Here is a 13,040-nt window from a genome sequence, read left to right as displayed (position 1 = left end):
CAGGCGTCATGTGACAAGCCTGTTCTATGTTCACTATAAAACCCCACCCTGATTTACTTTCTTCAGACCAGGCCTCCACTCCATTGCGAGTTGGCCAATAGGTTTGACCATCCAATTCCTCTACTGAAAGTGAACTACACCACGTGGTTCACTTTTAGACTATCGATACCGACAGAATAAGAACAAGTCTTTGATATTAATTAATAGTCTGCAGCTAGAAATTATATCCTTGAACGCGAAGACCGACGAAACATCCATTCTATGACGACATTAATGAATGTCGCTTTGAAAGATCCATTCTAACCGAGAGAGAGAGAGAGAGAGAGAGAGAGAGAGAGAGAGAGAGAGAGAGAGAGAGAGAGAGAGAGAGAGAGAGAGAGAGAGAGAGAGAGAGAGAGAGAGAGAGAGAGAGAACTCTCCAACAGAACGACTCTCCAACAAGGATCCCGACGACACACTGAGCGTAAATATATATTGATTGCAATTGTTCCCGAATGAGTGAGCGTTCATGTGCAAAAGATTAGCATATCAATTGTTAATATTAATGAACTCTGTGTGCCTCCTCAGCTGACCTTTTATGACCCTTTGTTTAACAGGCCGCCATGCCTGTTTAGCCCACTAGGGCACATTCCTCTACCATTGCTTTGTAACGATACCTACTGTTTTGTATGCTTTCTGTGAATTACTTAGTTTAGTAAATAAATGATTTTAAGACAATTGATGTATGGATGATTTTAGTAAAGGCTGGATTCGTGCAGATACAACAATTTACGACGTTTGGAATGAGACTGGGCGCGAGGTAAAATACACCATTTAAACCAGAAGATAATCGGCCTATACTATAATAGAATATAATATATAATATAGGAAAGTTATATTAGGAAAATTATAACTTTGTAATCTGAATATTTTCCTTGGTGCCCCGATCTCCTAGTTAATTACAATTAAACGATTAATCAGTTAAATCGCGTGATAATAATTACAGGGAGTTAATTGATAAACATGTCTTCAGTTTAATGGTACCCCAAAGACACGACACCACATACAGTATTTGTAAAATTTTATTTCACCTTTATTCAACCAGGTAAGACAGGTGAAAACAAGTTCTCATTTACAACTGCGACCTGGCCAAGATAAAGCAAAGCAGTGTGACACAAACAACAACACAGAGTTACACATGGAATAAACAAACGTACAGTCAATAACACAATACAAAGTCTATATACAGTGTGTGCAAATGAAGTAAGAATAGGGAGGTAAGGCAATAAATAGGCCGTAGTGGCGAAATAATTACAGTTTCGAAAATAAACACTGGAGTGAGATGTGCAGAAGATGAATGTGTAAGTAGAGATACTGTGGTGCAAAGGAGCAAAAAATATAAAAATATAAATAAAATAAATAACAATATGGGGAAGAGGTAGTTGGATGGGCTATTTACAGATGGGCTACGTACAGGTGCAATGGTCTGTAAGCTGCTGTGATAGCTGATGCTTAAAGATAGTGAGGGAGATATGAGTCTCCAGCTTCAGTGATTTTTGCAATTCGTTCCAATCACTGGCAGCAGAAAACTGGAAGGAAAGGCGGCCAAAGGGGGAATTGGCTTTGGGGGTGACCAGTGAAATATACCTGCTGGAGTGCATGCTACGGGTGGGTGCTGATATGGTGACCAGTGAGCTGAGATAAGGCGGGGCTTTACCTAGCAAGGACTTATAGATGGCCTGGAGCCAGTGGGTTTGGCGACGAATATGAAGCGAGGGCCAGCCAACGAGAGCATACAGGTCGCAGTGGTGGGTAGTATATGTGGCTTTGGTGATGAAACAGATGGCACTGTGATAGACTGCATCCAATTTGCTGAGTAGAGTGTTGGAGGCAATTTTGTAAATAACATCGCCGAAGTCAAGGATCAGTAGGATAGTCAGTTTTACGAGGGTATGTTTGGCAGCATGAGTGAAGGATGCTTTGTTTTGCGAAATAGGAAGCCGATTCTAGATATAATTTTGGATTGGAGATGCTTAATATGAGTCTGGAAGGAGAGTTTACAGTCTAACCAGACACCTAGGTATTTGTAGTTGTCCACATATTCTAAGTCAGAACCGTCCAGAGTAGTGATGCTAGGCAGGTGGGCAGATGCGGGCAGCGATCGGTTGAAGAGCATGCATTTAGTTTTACTTGCATTTAAGAGCAGTTGGAGGCCACGGAAGGAGAGTTGTATGGCATTTAAGCTTGTCTGGAGGTTAGTTAACACAGTGTCCAAAGAAGGGCCAGAAGTATACAGAATGGTGTCGTCTGCGTAGAGGTGGATCAGAGAATCACCAGCAGCAAGTGCGTCATCATTGATGTATACAGAGAAAAGAGTCGGCCCGAGAATTGAACCCTGTGGCACCCCCATAGAGACTGGCAGAGGTCCGGACAACAGGCCCTCCCATTTGACACACTGAACTCTATCTGAGAAGTAGTTGGTGAACCAGGCGAGGCAGTCATTTGAGAAACCAAGGCTGTTGAGTCTGCCGATAAGAATATGGTGATTGACAGAGTCGAAAGCCTTGGCCATGTCAGTGGATACGGCTGCACAGTATTGTCTTTTGTGGATGGCGATTATGATATCGTTTAGGACCTTGAGCATGGCTGAGGTGCACCCATGACCAGCTCGGAAACCTGATTGCATAGCGGAGAAGGTACGGTGGGATTCGAAATGGTCAGTGATCTGTTTGTTAACTTGGCTTTCGAAGACCTTAGAAAGGCAGAGTAGGATAGATATAGGTCTGTAACAGTTTGGGTCTAGAGTGTCTCCCCCTTTGAAGAGGGGGATGACCACGGCAGCTTTCCAATCGTTGGGGATTTCAGACGATACGAAAGAGAGATTGAACAGGCTAGTAATAGGGGTTGCAACAATTGCGGCGGATAATTTTAGAAAGAGAGTGTCCAGATTGTTTAGCCCAGCTGATTTGTAGGGGTCCAGATTTTGCAGCTCTTTCAGAACATCAGCTATCTGGATTTGGGTGAAGGAGAAATGGGGGAGGCTTGGGCAAGTTGCTGTGGGGGGTGCAGAGCTGTTGACCGAGGTAGGGGTAGCCAGGTGGAAAGCAAGGCCAGCCATAGAAAAATGCTTATTGAAATTCTCGATAGTAGATTTATCGGTGGTGACAGTGTTTCCTAGCCTCAGTGCAGTGGGCAGCTGGGAGGAGGTGCTCTAATTCTCCATGGACTTTACAGTGTCCCCGAACTTTTTGGAGTTTGTGCTACAGGATGCACATTTCTGTTTGAAAAAGCTAGCCTTTGCTTTCCTAACTGCCTGTGTATATTGGTTCCTAACTTCCCTGAAAAGTTGCATATCGCGGTGGCTATTCGATGCTAATGCAGTACGCCACAGGATGTTTTTGTGCTGGTCAAGGGCAGTCAGGTCTGGAGTGAACCAAGGGCTATATCTGTTCCTGGTTCTAAATTTCTTGAATGGGGCATGCTTATTTAAGATGGTGAGGAAGGCACTTTTAAAGAATAACCAGGCATCCTCTACTGACGGAATGAGGTCAATATCTTTCCAGGATACCCGGGCCAGGTCGATTAGAAAGGCCTGCTCGCTGAAGTGTTTTAGGGAGCGTTTGACTGTGATGAGGGGTGGTCGTTTGACCGCGGACCCATTACAGACGCAGGCAATGAGGCAGTGATCGCTGAGATCCTGGTTGAAGACAGCAGAGGTGTATTTAGAGGACAGGTTGGTCAGGATGATATCTAAGAGGGTGCCCATGGTTACGGATTTGGGGTTGTACCTGGTAGGTTCCATGATAATTTGGGTAAGATTGAGGGCATCTAGTTTAGATTGTAGGATGGCCGGGTGTTAAGCATATCCCAGTTTAGGTTACCTAACAGTACAAACTCTGAAGATAAATGGGGGGCAATTAATTCACATATAGTGTCCAGGGCGCAGCTGGGGGCTGAGGGGGGTCTGTAATAAGCGGCAACAGTGAGAGACTTATTTCTGGAAAGGTGGATTTTTAAAAGTAGAAGCTCAAACTGTTTGAGCACAGACCTGGATAGCATGACAGAACTCTACAGGTTGTCTCTGCAGTAGATTGCAACTCCACCCCCTTTGGCAGTTCTGTCTTGGGGAGAATGTAAACACATACATAGAGGCATTTTTCAGCTGTGATTTTACCACTCAGAATCCAGAATGGATATGACAATGGGGCCAGCACAGGACGTAATACACCCTTACAACAATCTACTTTTTGATCTTCTTGACTTCTTATCGGGTAAACTGCTACTATGTGTCAAGAAAAGAGCCCCTATTAGGGGGTAGTGTACTCCAGTAAAAAAGGGCTGGTTTAGATTAAAAACTATTGCCCTGTGTCCCGTTCATAGGGGCATGAGAGACTAGTCAGTGGTAGAATTGAGTTGGCACTTTATTGGCCCAAACACCCATAGGCCCACAAGGTTGAGGTTACTCATGGACAGGAATTAGTAATATATATTTTTTTGCATTGATGCATTGTGTCTTCTAACTCTCCAAGAATAGGATCCAAAGTGTAGGAAATATTTGTTCCCATAAATACAAAGGAGGATGTCTCTCCTCATACCTCTGGCACTTTAATCAGACTGCCAGACTGTGCACCACAGAGCCAATCAGGAGAGAATACATACAGGTCAACGGTGCCAATTGAAAGTCAAGGGGTGTGTCTGTGTCTTTTGGATTACTCTCTCTTTACAGAGAACCCCTGTGGTTCAAGTCTGCTCTGCGCATGACTGAAAGTGACAGAGCCAGCAGCCAAGAGAGTTTTTCACAGTATGTCATAAAAAAGTATTACACTTATGAATGTATGTAAAATGCTAATATGTATTAGATCCATTACAATAGAATAACTAATAGCTGAATTTGAATGCAGCGTGTTCCGATTCCTCCTTCTCTTTCTGTCCAGCAGGGTCAACCAAAAACACTTGGCCTGATGGTTCATGCAGATACTGGGGAAGCAATATAGAAATGTATTGATCCCTTAAATGATTTTACTCTTAAATGATCCATATCACAACCCTCAGACCTATTCACAAAAATGTACCTAAATCAATTTTGGAAAAAGGATTTTACTCACAAAAGACGTAGGAATTTATTTTCCCAGTTAGAAATAGTAGGCCATGCATCAAATAACTATTTTCATCAGAAAAACTAACCCTCAAATGCAATATTGCATTTTGTAAGTTGTCTGCAGGTGGCTTGTTGTGAATACACTCAAATATCAAGTCATTATCAGGTTATGTAAACTACGTTCTAATACAAAACGTAGAAGGATTTGTCTTAATGTACAGTATATGAAAGTGATGCTATGAAAAGGATTCATTCACGTTATGAAGCTCACTGTGACTGACAAATCACTGCCTATTACTGTGATTAAAAAGAGCATATGGAACATTGTTTTTCATGAGGCCTACCTGTGCGCCTTCCTTTAAGCACCTATGTTCTAACACCTCTCCTGTCCTTGATCCATTCTGAACCTTGTTTGAAGTCACCAGGTCACATGACCAAGGAGCTATTGAAATTCTACATTTAGAAAAATTCATGTAAAATCATGTGAGATGAAAATTGACTAACTAAAGGGTGTGCAATGTGTGTCTATGCCATCGGGTTAGCTACAACCAGTTTTGAAAGTGTTAGGAGTAATGGTTAAAGAGCTATTGAAATTTGAAAAATTGGATTTGTCACTATGTTGATGATCCCTAACTGCTGTTGGTGGACGTAAGGAAAACCACAAAATAGATCCGTCGAATATCCAACCTGAAACTGTCTTTACCTCGGTCTATGGACAAACATTAAGAATAAGCTACGTGGTGAGTTGATGCCTATTCGGCAGCTAGTTAAATAGGTGAATTTATCATGTTAGTTTGTATACAATGTTATACTTTGCGAAATTTTTGGAACAGATTTCTGTTGGCACGTTCCACAAATTGTACCCATCAGCTAGAATTGCTTGTGGAATTTGCCAGTTGATTGTGTGGGACAACGTTCGGTCTGTGATTCAGTTAAGCTCGGCCATTACTTACATATTGTGCAAGTGTTTGTCATGTGAGAATTGTGTCAGTATTGAAAATACAAACGAATATACAGACCAGTCCAGCGTATTGATAGTCAGGTTAACACTTCCCTGATGATATTTTGTTTGTTACTTCCCGACATAACGACACAAGATTGTGTCGTTATGTCGGGAAGAAACAAACAAAATATCACCAGGGAAGTGTTAACCTGACTAAGCAAGTTAAAATACATTTTATTCAACATTATGACTTGTAATGGGACTGTTCGGGAATGCTGAACCTACATGTTAGATACAAGAGTGTAAGTCTTTCACTCTCGGATTTTAAGAGGCTACCTCTAGCCCACCTTTACAACATTAAATGTGTTTATTTTTCTAAATTGATTCAAATATTGTTTACATATTTATGTTCTTCAGTTTAACAATTTCTCTCTCTCATATATATATATATATATATATATATATATATATACTGCTCAAAAAAATAAAGGGAACACTTAAACAACACAATGTAACTCCAAGTCAATCACACTTATGTGAAATCAAACTGTCCACTTAGGAAGCAACACTGATTGACAATACATTTCACATGCTGTTGTGCAAATGGAATAGACAACAGGTGGAAATTATAGGCAATAAGCAAGACACCCCCAATAAAGGAGTGGTTCTGCAGGTGGAGACCAAAGACCACTTCTCAGTTCCTATGCTTCCTGGCTGATGTTTTGGTCACTTTTGAATGCTGGCAGTGCTTTCACGCTAGTGGTAGCATGAGACGGAGTCTACAACCCACACAAGTGGCTCAGGTAGTGCAGCTCATCCAGGATGGCACATCAATGCGAGCTGTGGCAAGAAGGTTTGCTGTGTCTGTCAGCGTAGTGTCCAGAGCATGGAGGCGCTACCAGGAGACAGGCCAGTACATCAGGAGACGTGGAGGAGGCCGTAGGAGGGCAACAACCCAGCAGCAGGACCGCTACCTCCGCCTTTGTGCAAGGAGGAGCAGGAGGAGCACTGCCAGAGCCCTGCAAAATGACCTCCAGCAGGCCACAAATGTGCATGTGTCTGCTCAAACGGTCAGAAACAGACTCCATGAGGGTGGTATGAGGGCCCGACGTCCACAGGTGGGGGTTGTGCTTACAGCCCAACACCGTGCAGGACGTTTGGCATTTGCCAGAGAACACCAAGATTGGCAAATTCGCCACTGGCGCCCTGTGCTCTTCACAGATGAAAGCAGGTTCACACTGAGCACGTGACAGAGTCTGGAGACGCCGTGGAGAACGTTCTGCTGCCTGCAACATCCTCCAGCATGACCAGTTTGGCGGTGGGTCAGTCATGGTGTGGGGTGGCATTTCTTGGGGGGCCGCACAGCCCTCCATGTGCTCGCCAGAGGTAGCCTGACTGCCATTAGGTACCGAAATGAGATCCTCAGACCCCTTGTGAGACCATATGCTGGTGCGGTTGGCCCTGGGTTCCTCCTAATGCAAGACAATGCTAGACCTCATGTGGCTGGAGTGTGTCAGCAGTTCCTGCAAGAGGAAGGCATTGATGCTATGGACTGGCCCGCCCGTTCCCCAGACCTGAATCCAATTGAGCACATCTGGGACATCATGTCTCGCTCCATCCACCAACGCCACGTTGCACCACAGACTGTCCAGGAGTTGGCGGATGCTTTAGTCCAGGTCTGGGTGGAGATCCCTCAGGAGACCATCTGCCACCTCATCAGGAGCATGCCCAGGCGTTGTAGGGAGGTCATACAGGCACGTGGAGGCCACACACACTACTGAGCCTCATTTTGACTTGTTTTAAGGACATTACATCAAAGTTGGATCAGCCTGTAGTGTGGTTTTCCACTTTAATTTTGAGTGTGACTCCAAATCCAGACCTCCATGGGTTGATACATTGGATTTCCATTGATTATTTTTGCGTGATTTTTGTCAGCACATTCAACTATGTAAAGAAAAAAGTATTTAATACGATTATTTCATTCATTCAGATCTAGGATGTGTTATTTTAGTGTAACCTTTATTTTTTTGAGCAGTGTGTGTGTATATATATATGTGTGTGTGTGTATGTAGATCTCTGAAATAAATACAATGCTATTATTTCTGTCATGTGCAACGTGCGTCCCCTGCTGACCCGTGAGAGAACTTCTACAAAATAGATTTAGTTACGTAGACGTAATGACGTAACTATATTTTCGGGTGTGTGTATCCGGTTGTGGTTGAATTGCTTTTTGGTTGCTTGTTTACCTTTCAGATGTGTTAAATATATTTTCTTTGGTTTTATGCAAATGTTTTATTCATTCGGTAACAGCTGTACAAAACCCAGTGTCAGAATTACATCTCTGTGATTGAAATAGCTGTAAAAAAAATATATGTTTTTACAGGAAATAGGTTTAGACTAGCTAACGTTAGCTAGCTAGCGAACTGGAGTTACAGTGCAGACAGACTGAATTGCAAACAGAAGTCAGGGCATGTTACGTTTTTGACACATTTTTGGTTAACTGTACAAGCCCTGGTCAAAACAAACACTCGACTTCAGGAGAAAAATGAATATTCTACCTAAAAAGAGCTGGCATGTTCGCAACAAGGACAACGTCGCGCGCGTTCGTCGGGACGAGGCACAAGCCGCAGAAGAGGAGCGAGAGGTCCAACGCCGTGTGGAGCGAGCAGAGCAGGAGGTAACCATAGCAACGTTGCATCCCCAAATTGCAAATTGATACATTACTCATAATTGATTTAGTATGGTCTGAAGTGACAACCAAACTTTGTGTGATACAGGAATGTTACGATGTATGACGTGCGATTTTGTTAAGAGAAGCGATGTAAGAGGCATTGTTAAAATAGTATCAAGTCATAAAAGTGCATACAAATGTGTAATGTACTTCATTATTGCCATTGAATGTTATGTAAGTAACCTCTTTGCTGTAGGCACGAACAGAGCACCTGAGACAGAAGTCACGAGCTGCACTTCAACAGTCTGGAGGATGGAAGGATGAGGGAGGTGAGAGAGGAGGGGAGGTGAGTGGAGGAGTGGTGGAACACCTCAATCTATTTCCTCTGGAGGAGTCGTCTGAGAAGAAAGGAAATGCAGAGTACCTCAAAGACCAGAAAGATGAAAAGGTGACCTTTCTGTTATGCTTTTCCCCCTTCACCTGTGTTGAAATCAAGTTTCTTTGTGCACATGGCTACTGGTTTTTGCATCCCGCTCTACGTAACAATGTTTACCTTCATGGCCTTGTTTCTCTCCACTTCAAAGCTTTTCTCTAGTGGATCTAGCCAGCCAATGACAGTGCCTGGTTTATTTAGTCCAGAGCCATTTCTAAACAGAGATCTGCCAATTCAGTTTAAGATTTTGAATGTAAATGGGTACCATGTTGGCAATTGAGAATGCATATTGTAATTTAAATATCATGGAGTGTTCGATGCTAATATGGGAAAAAATGTAACAGATTTAATGGACTGATGCTTATCACATCAATGGAAGGATCAGAGAATGAGATGTGAATAAATGTATTGAACTTTCCAGATAGTACACCTGAGATGGTAGCTGGTCCTGATTCCTCCCACAACAGATCATTACTTTGAATGAGAATATTCTACTTATTCTAATGCTATGGTGATTCTGTTGTTGTAGGAGCGCGAGGAGCGTGCTATTGGTCTGCTAGTGTCCCTAGGCCCCCAACCTGGGACAGAGGTAACTCCATGGTACATGAAAACAGGCCATGAAGAAGAGAAAGATGAAGAAAAGAAGAAAGAGAAAGACAACAAAGGAAAGAGACTGCCACTCAGTCAAGAGGAGAAGGAGAAGAGAGACAGACGACTGAAAGACATGCTGGACCCCTTGAAAGAGATGAAGAAAGCACTGGCGGTGAAGGATAGAAAAGAACATAAGAGTAAGAAGAGGGATAGAGGGCAGAGGAGAAGCAGTGGTGGAGAAAGGTGAGAAGTTTGAGTCTTTATCAAGACAAGGTGTCTTATCTGTATGTCTGGGGGTGTTTTGTGTTTCTTTGATCAATCATAAGACCAATTAGCTTTGACCTGAAGGGGCAATCAGCAGTTGCTACATACATTTTTGGAATTGTAAATTAATAATATGTACCAATTAATTCTTGAAGAATGTACAGTTGAAGTCGGAAGTTTACATACACTTAGGTTGGAGTCATTAAAACTCTTTTTTCAACCACTCCACAAATTTCTTGTTAACAAACTATAGTTTTGGCAAGTCAGTTAGGACATCTACTTTGCATGACACAAGTCATTTTTCCAACAATTGTTTACAGACAGATTATTTCACTTATAATTCACTGTATCACAATTCCAGTGGGTCAGAAGTTTACATGCACTAAGTTGACTGTGCCTTTAAACAGCTTGGAAAATTCCAGAAAATGATGTCATGGCTTTAGAAGCTTCTGATAGGCTAATTGACATCATTTGAGTCAATTGGAGGTGTACCTGTGGATGTATTTCAATGCCTCTTTGCTTGACATCATGGGAAAATCAAAAGATATCAGCTAAGACCTCATTACAAATATTGTAGACCTCCAAGTCTGGTTCATCCTTGGGAGTAATTTCCAAATGCCTGATGGTACCACGTTCATCTGTACAAACAATAGTACGCAAATATAAACACCGCTCAGGAAGGAGATGCGTTCTGTCTCCTAGAGATGAACGTACTTTGGTGCGTAAAGTGCAAATCAATCCCAGAACAACAGCAAAGGACCTTGTGAAGATGTTGGAGGAAACGGATACAAAAGTATCTATATCCACAGTAAAATGTGTCCTATATTGACATAACCTGAAAGGCCGCTCAGCAAGGAAGAAGCCACAGCTCCAAAACTTCCATTAAAAAAAGCCAGACTACGGTTTGCAACTGCACATGGGGACAAAGATCGTACTTTTTGGAAAAATATCCTCTGGTCTGATGAAACAAAAATATAACTGTTTGGCCATAATGACCATTGTTTGGAGGGGAAAGGGGGAGGATTGCAAGCCGAAGAACACCATCCCAACTGTGAAGCACAGGGGTGGCAGCATCATGTTGTGGGGGTGCTTTTCTGCAGGAAAGACTGGTGCACTTCACAAAATAGATGGCATCATGAGGATGAAAAATGATGTGGATATATTGATGTCTTGATGTTGCTTCAGTCAGGAAGTTAAAGCTTGGTCACAAATGGGTCTTCCGAATGGACAATAACCCCAAGCATACTTCCAAAGTTGTGGCAAAATGGCTTAAGGACAACAAAGTAAAGGTATTGGAGTGGCCATCACAAAGCCCTGACCTCAATCCCTTAGAAAATTTGTGGGCAGAACTGAAAAAGCGTGTGCGAACAAGGAGGCCTACAAACCTGACTCAGTTACACCAGCTCTGTTAGGAGGAATGGGCCAAAATTCACCCAACTTATTGTGGGAAGCTTGTGGAAGGCTACCTGAAACATTTGACCCAAGTTCAACAATTTTAAAGGCAATGCTACCAAATACTAATTGAGTGTATGTAAACTTCTGACCCACTGGGAATGTGATGAAAGAAATAAAAGCTGAAATAAATCACTCTACTATTATTCTGACATTTCACTTTCATAAAATAAAGTGGTGATTCTAACTGACCTAAGACAGGGAATTTTTACCAAGATTAAATGTCAGGAATTGTGAAAAACTGAGTTAAAATGTATTTGGCTAAGGTGTATGTAAACTTCCGACTTCAACTGTAAGTTATAAATGCATCATTAGCTTAGTTTAACTGTCTTAGCGCATCAGAACTATTTTACTCTTTGTAAACCAACTATATGTAAACAAATACTATATTGCCCCAACTTTGTTATAACTCTAATTTTGTGGATGGTCAGTCCTTGCATCCATAGCTCTATGAATTTAAGTGGTTACATTTCTTCAGCTTTTTACCGAAACGGGTGGGGTGGCACTTTGAAACAATAACAACTCCACTTGGATGCATAACCAAGAGACCAAGTACACTGAGCCAAGTGGATAAGTGCAAAACCAAGTGCTCTGGATAAACATGTATTGTTGATGGTAACCACCTCTTCTCTCTTTTCTAGCTCTATTGAAAGGTTGCGAGCAGAGCGGCTGCAGAGAGAGGCGGAGGAGAAGAGGAGAGCCCAGGCCCTGCTGGACCAGAAGAATGGAACAGGGAAAGAGAAGGAGCGACCAAGGGAGACAGAGGAGAGGGAAATGCCGTACAACAGTGCTTATTTCCCAGAGCTGGCCCGCAAGAGGCAGAGAAAAGACCGCAATGCCTGGAAAGATGGCATTTTTTGAAGTCATACAGCATGCACTCTCATTGTTCGGGCAACAGACACAGAACATTGAGGCATTCAAGATACATTTATTAGTATGTGAAAGACACCGAAGACTTCGACAAGGACTAGAGAGCCTGGAAGGTTATTCAGTTGTATTGTTGTGAAATGTGAGCCAGTGCTTTTAGCTTATTCTTGCAGTAACATGGAGGAGTTGTGCGTGTAAGTATATACTGTAAGTTGTTGAACTAGTGAAGATGTGTACAAAAATAGCTCAAAATGCTACATTGTTTATTTATATAACATCTAGGCTATCCTGAGTATCCTAGGCAGACGTATTAATGATTGTTGTCATTGAATGATCAATGTTATTTCTAATGAGGTAGAAAAGGAAAGAACCAATCAAGGGATTTGGGACAGCTGAGTGTAGTGTTGGTGTCTGTCTGGCACCCTGCTCAAGTGTGAGACAATACAGAGAACATTTTGCTCCACAACACAAGACCACTGTTCAAGTTGGAGTGTGTTTGATGTTTTACTATTGATGACAACATTGTGTCACAAATGTAATTGTGTCAATTCAAGTCTGTCAAGTCTATTTTGTTTCTGATAATAGCATGTGCCAATTTGGGAGGTGTGTGTGTACATGCATCTGTTCTATTTAACTATCCGATGTAGACAGAGTTTAGGGTGGTTGGCCCAACTATTATTGCACATTTTCCATTTCAATTAATTCAATAAAAATGATAGGCCTGCCAAATATCAAAATCATG

General features: G+C 42.2%; 1 protein-coding gene across 2 annotated transcripts; it reads left to right on the top strand.

Moving 5' to 3' along the window:
* Positions 1-5,718: 5,718 nt before the first annotated feature.
* Positions 5,719-13,035, top strand: leng1 (leukocyte receptor cluster (LRC) member 1). Of its 2 annotated transcripts, XM_014155141.3 has the most exons (5): positions 5,719-5,817; positions 8,530-8,697; positions 8,948-9,139; positions 9,654-9,958; positions 12,073-13,035. In XM_014155141.3, exons 2-5 carry the CDS (start codon positions 8,566-8,568, stop codon positions 12,290-12,292), a joined length of 849 nt encoding a protein of 282 aa, XP_014010616.1. In that variant the 5' UTR covers positions 5,719-5,817; positions 8,530-8,565; the 3' UTR covers positions 12,293-13,035. The 2 variants fall into 2 exon arrangements, with proteins under 2 accessions (XP_014010616.1, XP_082816771.1); XM_082960645.1 differs by lacking the exon at positions 5,719-5,817 and having other exon boundaries at positions 8,210-8,697.
* Positions 13,036-13,040: the final 5 nt, after the last annotated feature.

The sequence above is a fragment of the Salmo salar genome, chromosome 02 (assembly GCF_965601325.2).
Source record: "Salmo salar chromosome 02, fSalSal1, whole genome shotgun sequence".
NCBI lineage: Eukaryota > Metazoa > Chordata > Actinopteri > Salmoniformes > Salmonidae > Salmo > Salmo salar.
This window is presented reverse-complemented; position numbering and strand designations above follow the sequence as displayed.

What these genes read in the sequence shown, in the direction of transcription:
- leng1 (XM_014155141.3), top strand. Translation starts at nt 8,566, where the DNA reads ATGAATATTCTACCTAAAAAGAGCTGGCATGTTCGCAACAAGGACAAC. An exon ending in TGGAGCGAGCAGAGCAGGAG is followed by an intron (nt 8,698 to 8,947) that starts GTAACCATAGCA and finishes TCTTTGCTGTAG; the next exon opens with GCACGAACAGAGCACCTGAG. An exon ending in AGAAGCAGTGGTGGAGAAAG is followed by an intron (nt 9,959 to 12,072) that starts GTGAGAAGTTTG and finishes TCTCTTTTCTAG; the next exon opens with CTCTATTGAAAGGTTGCGAG.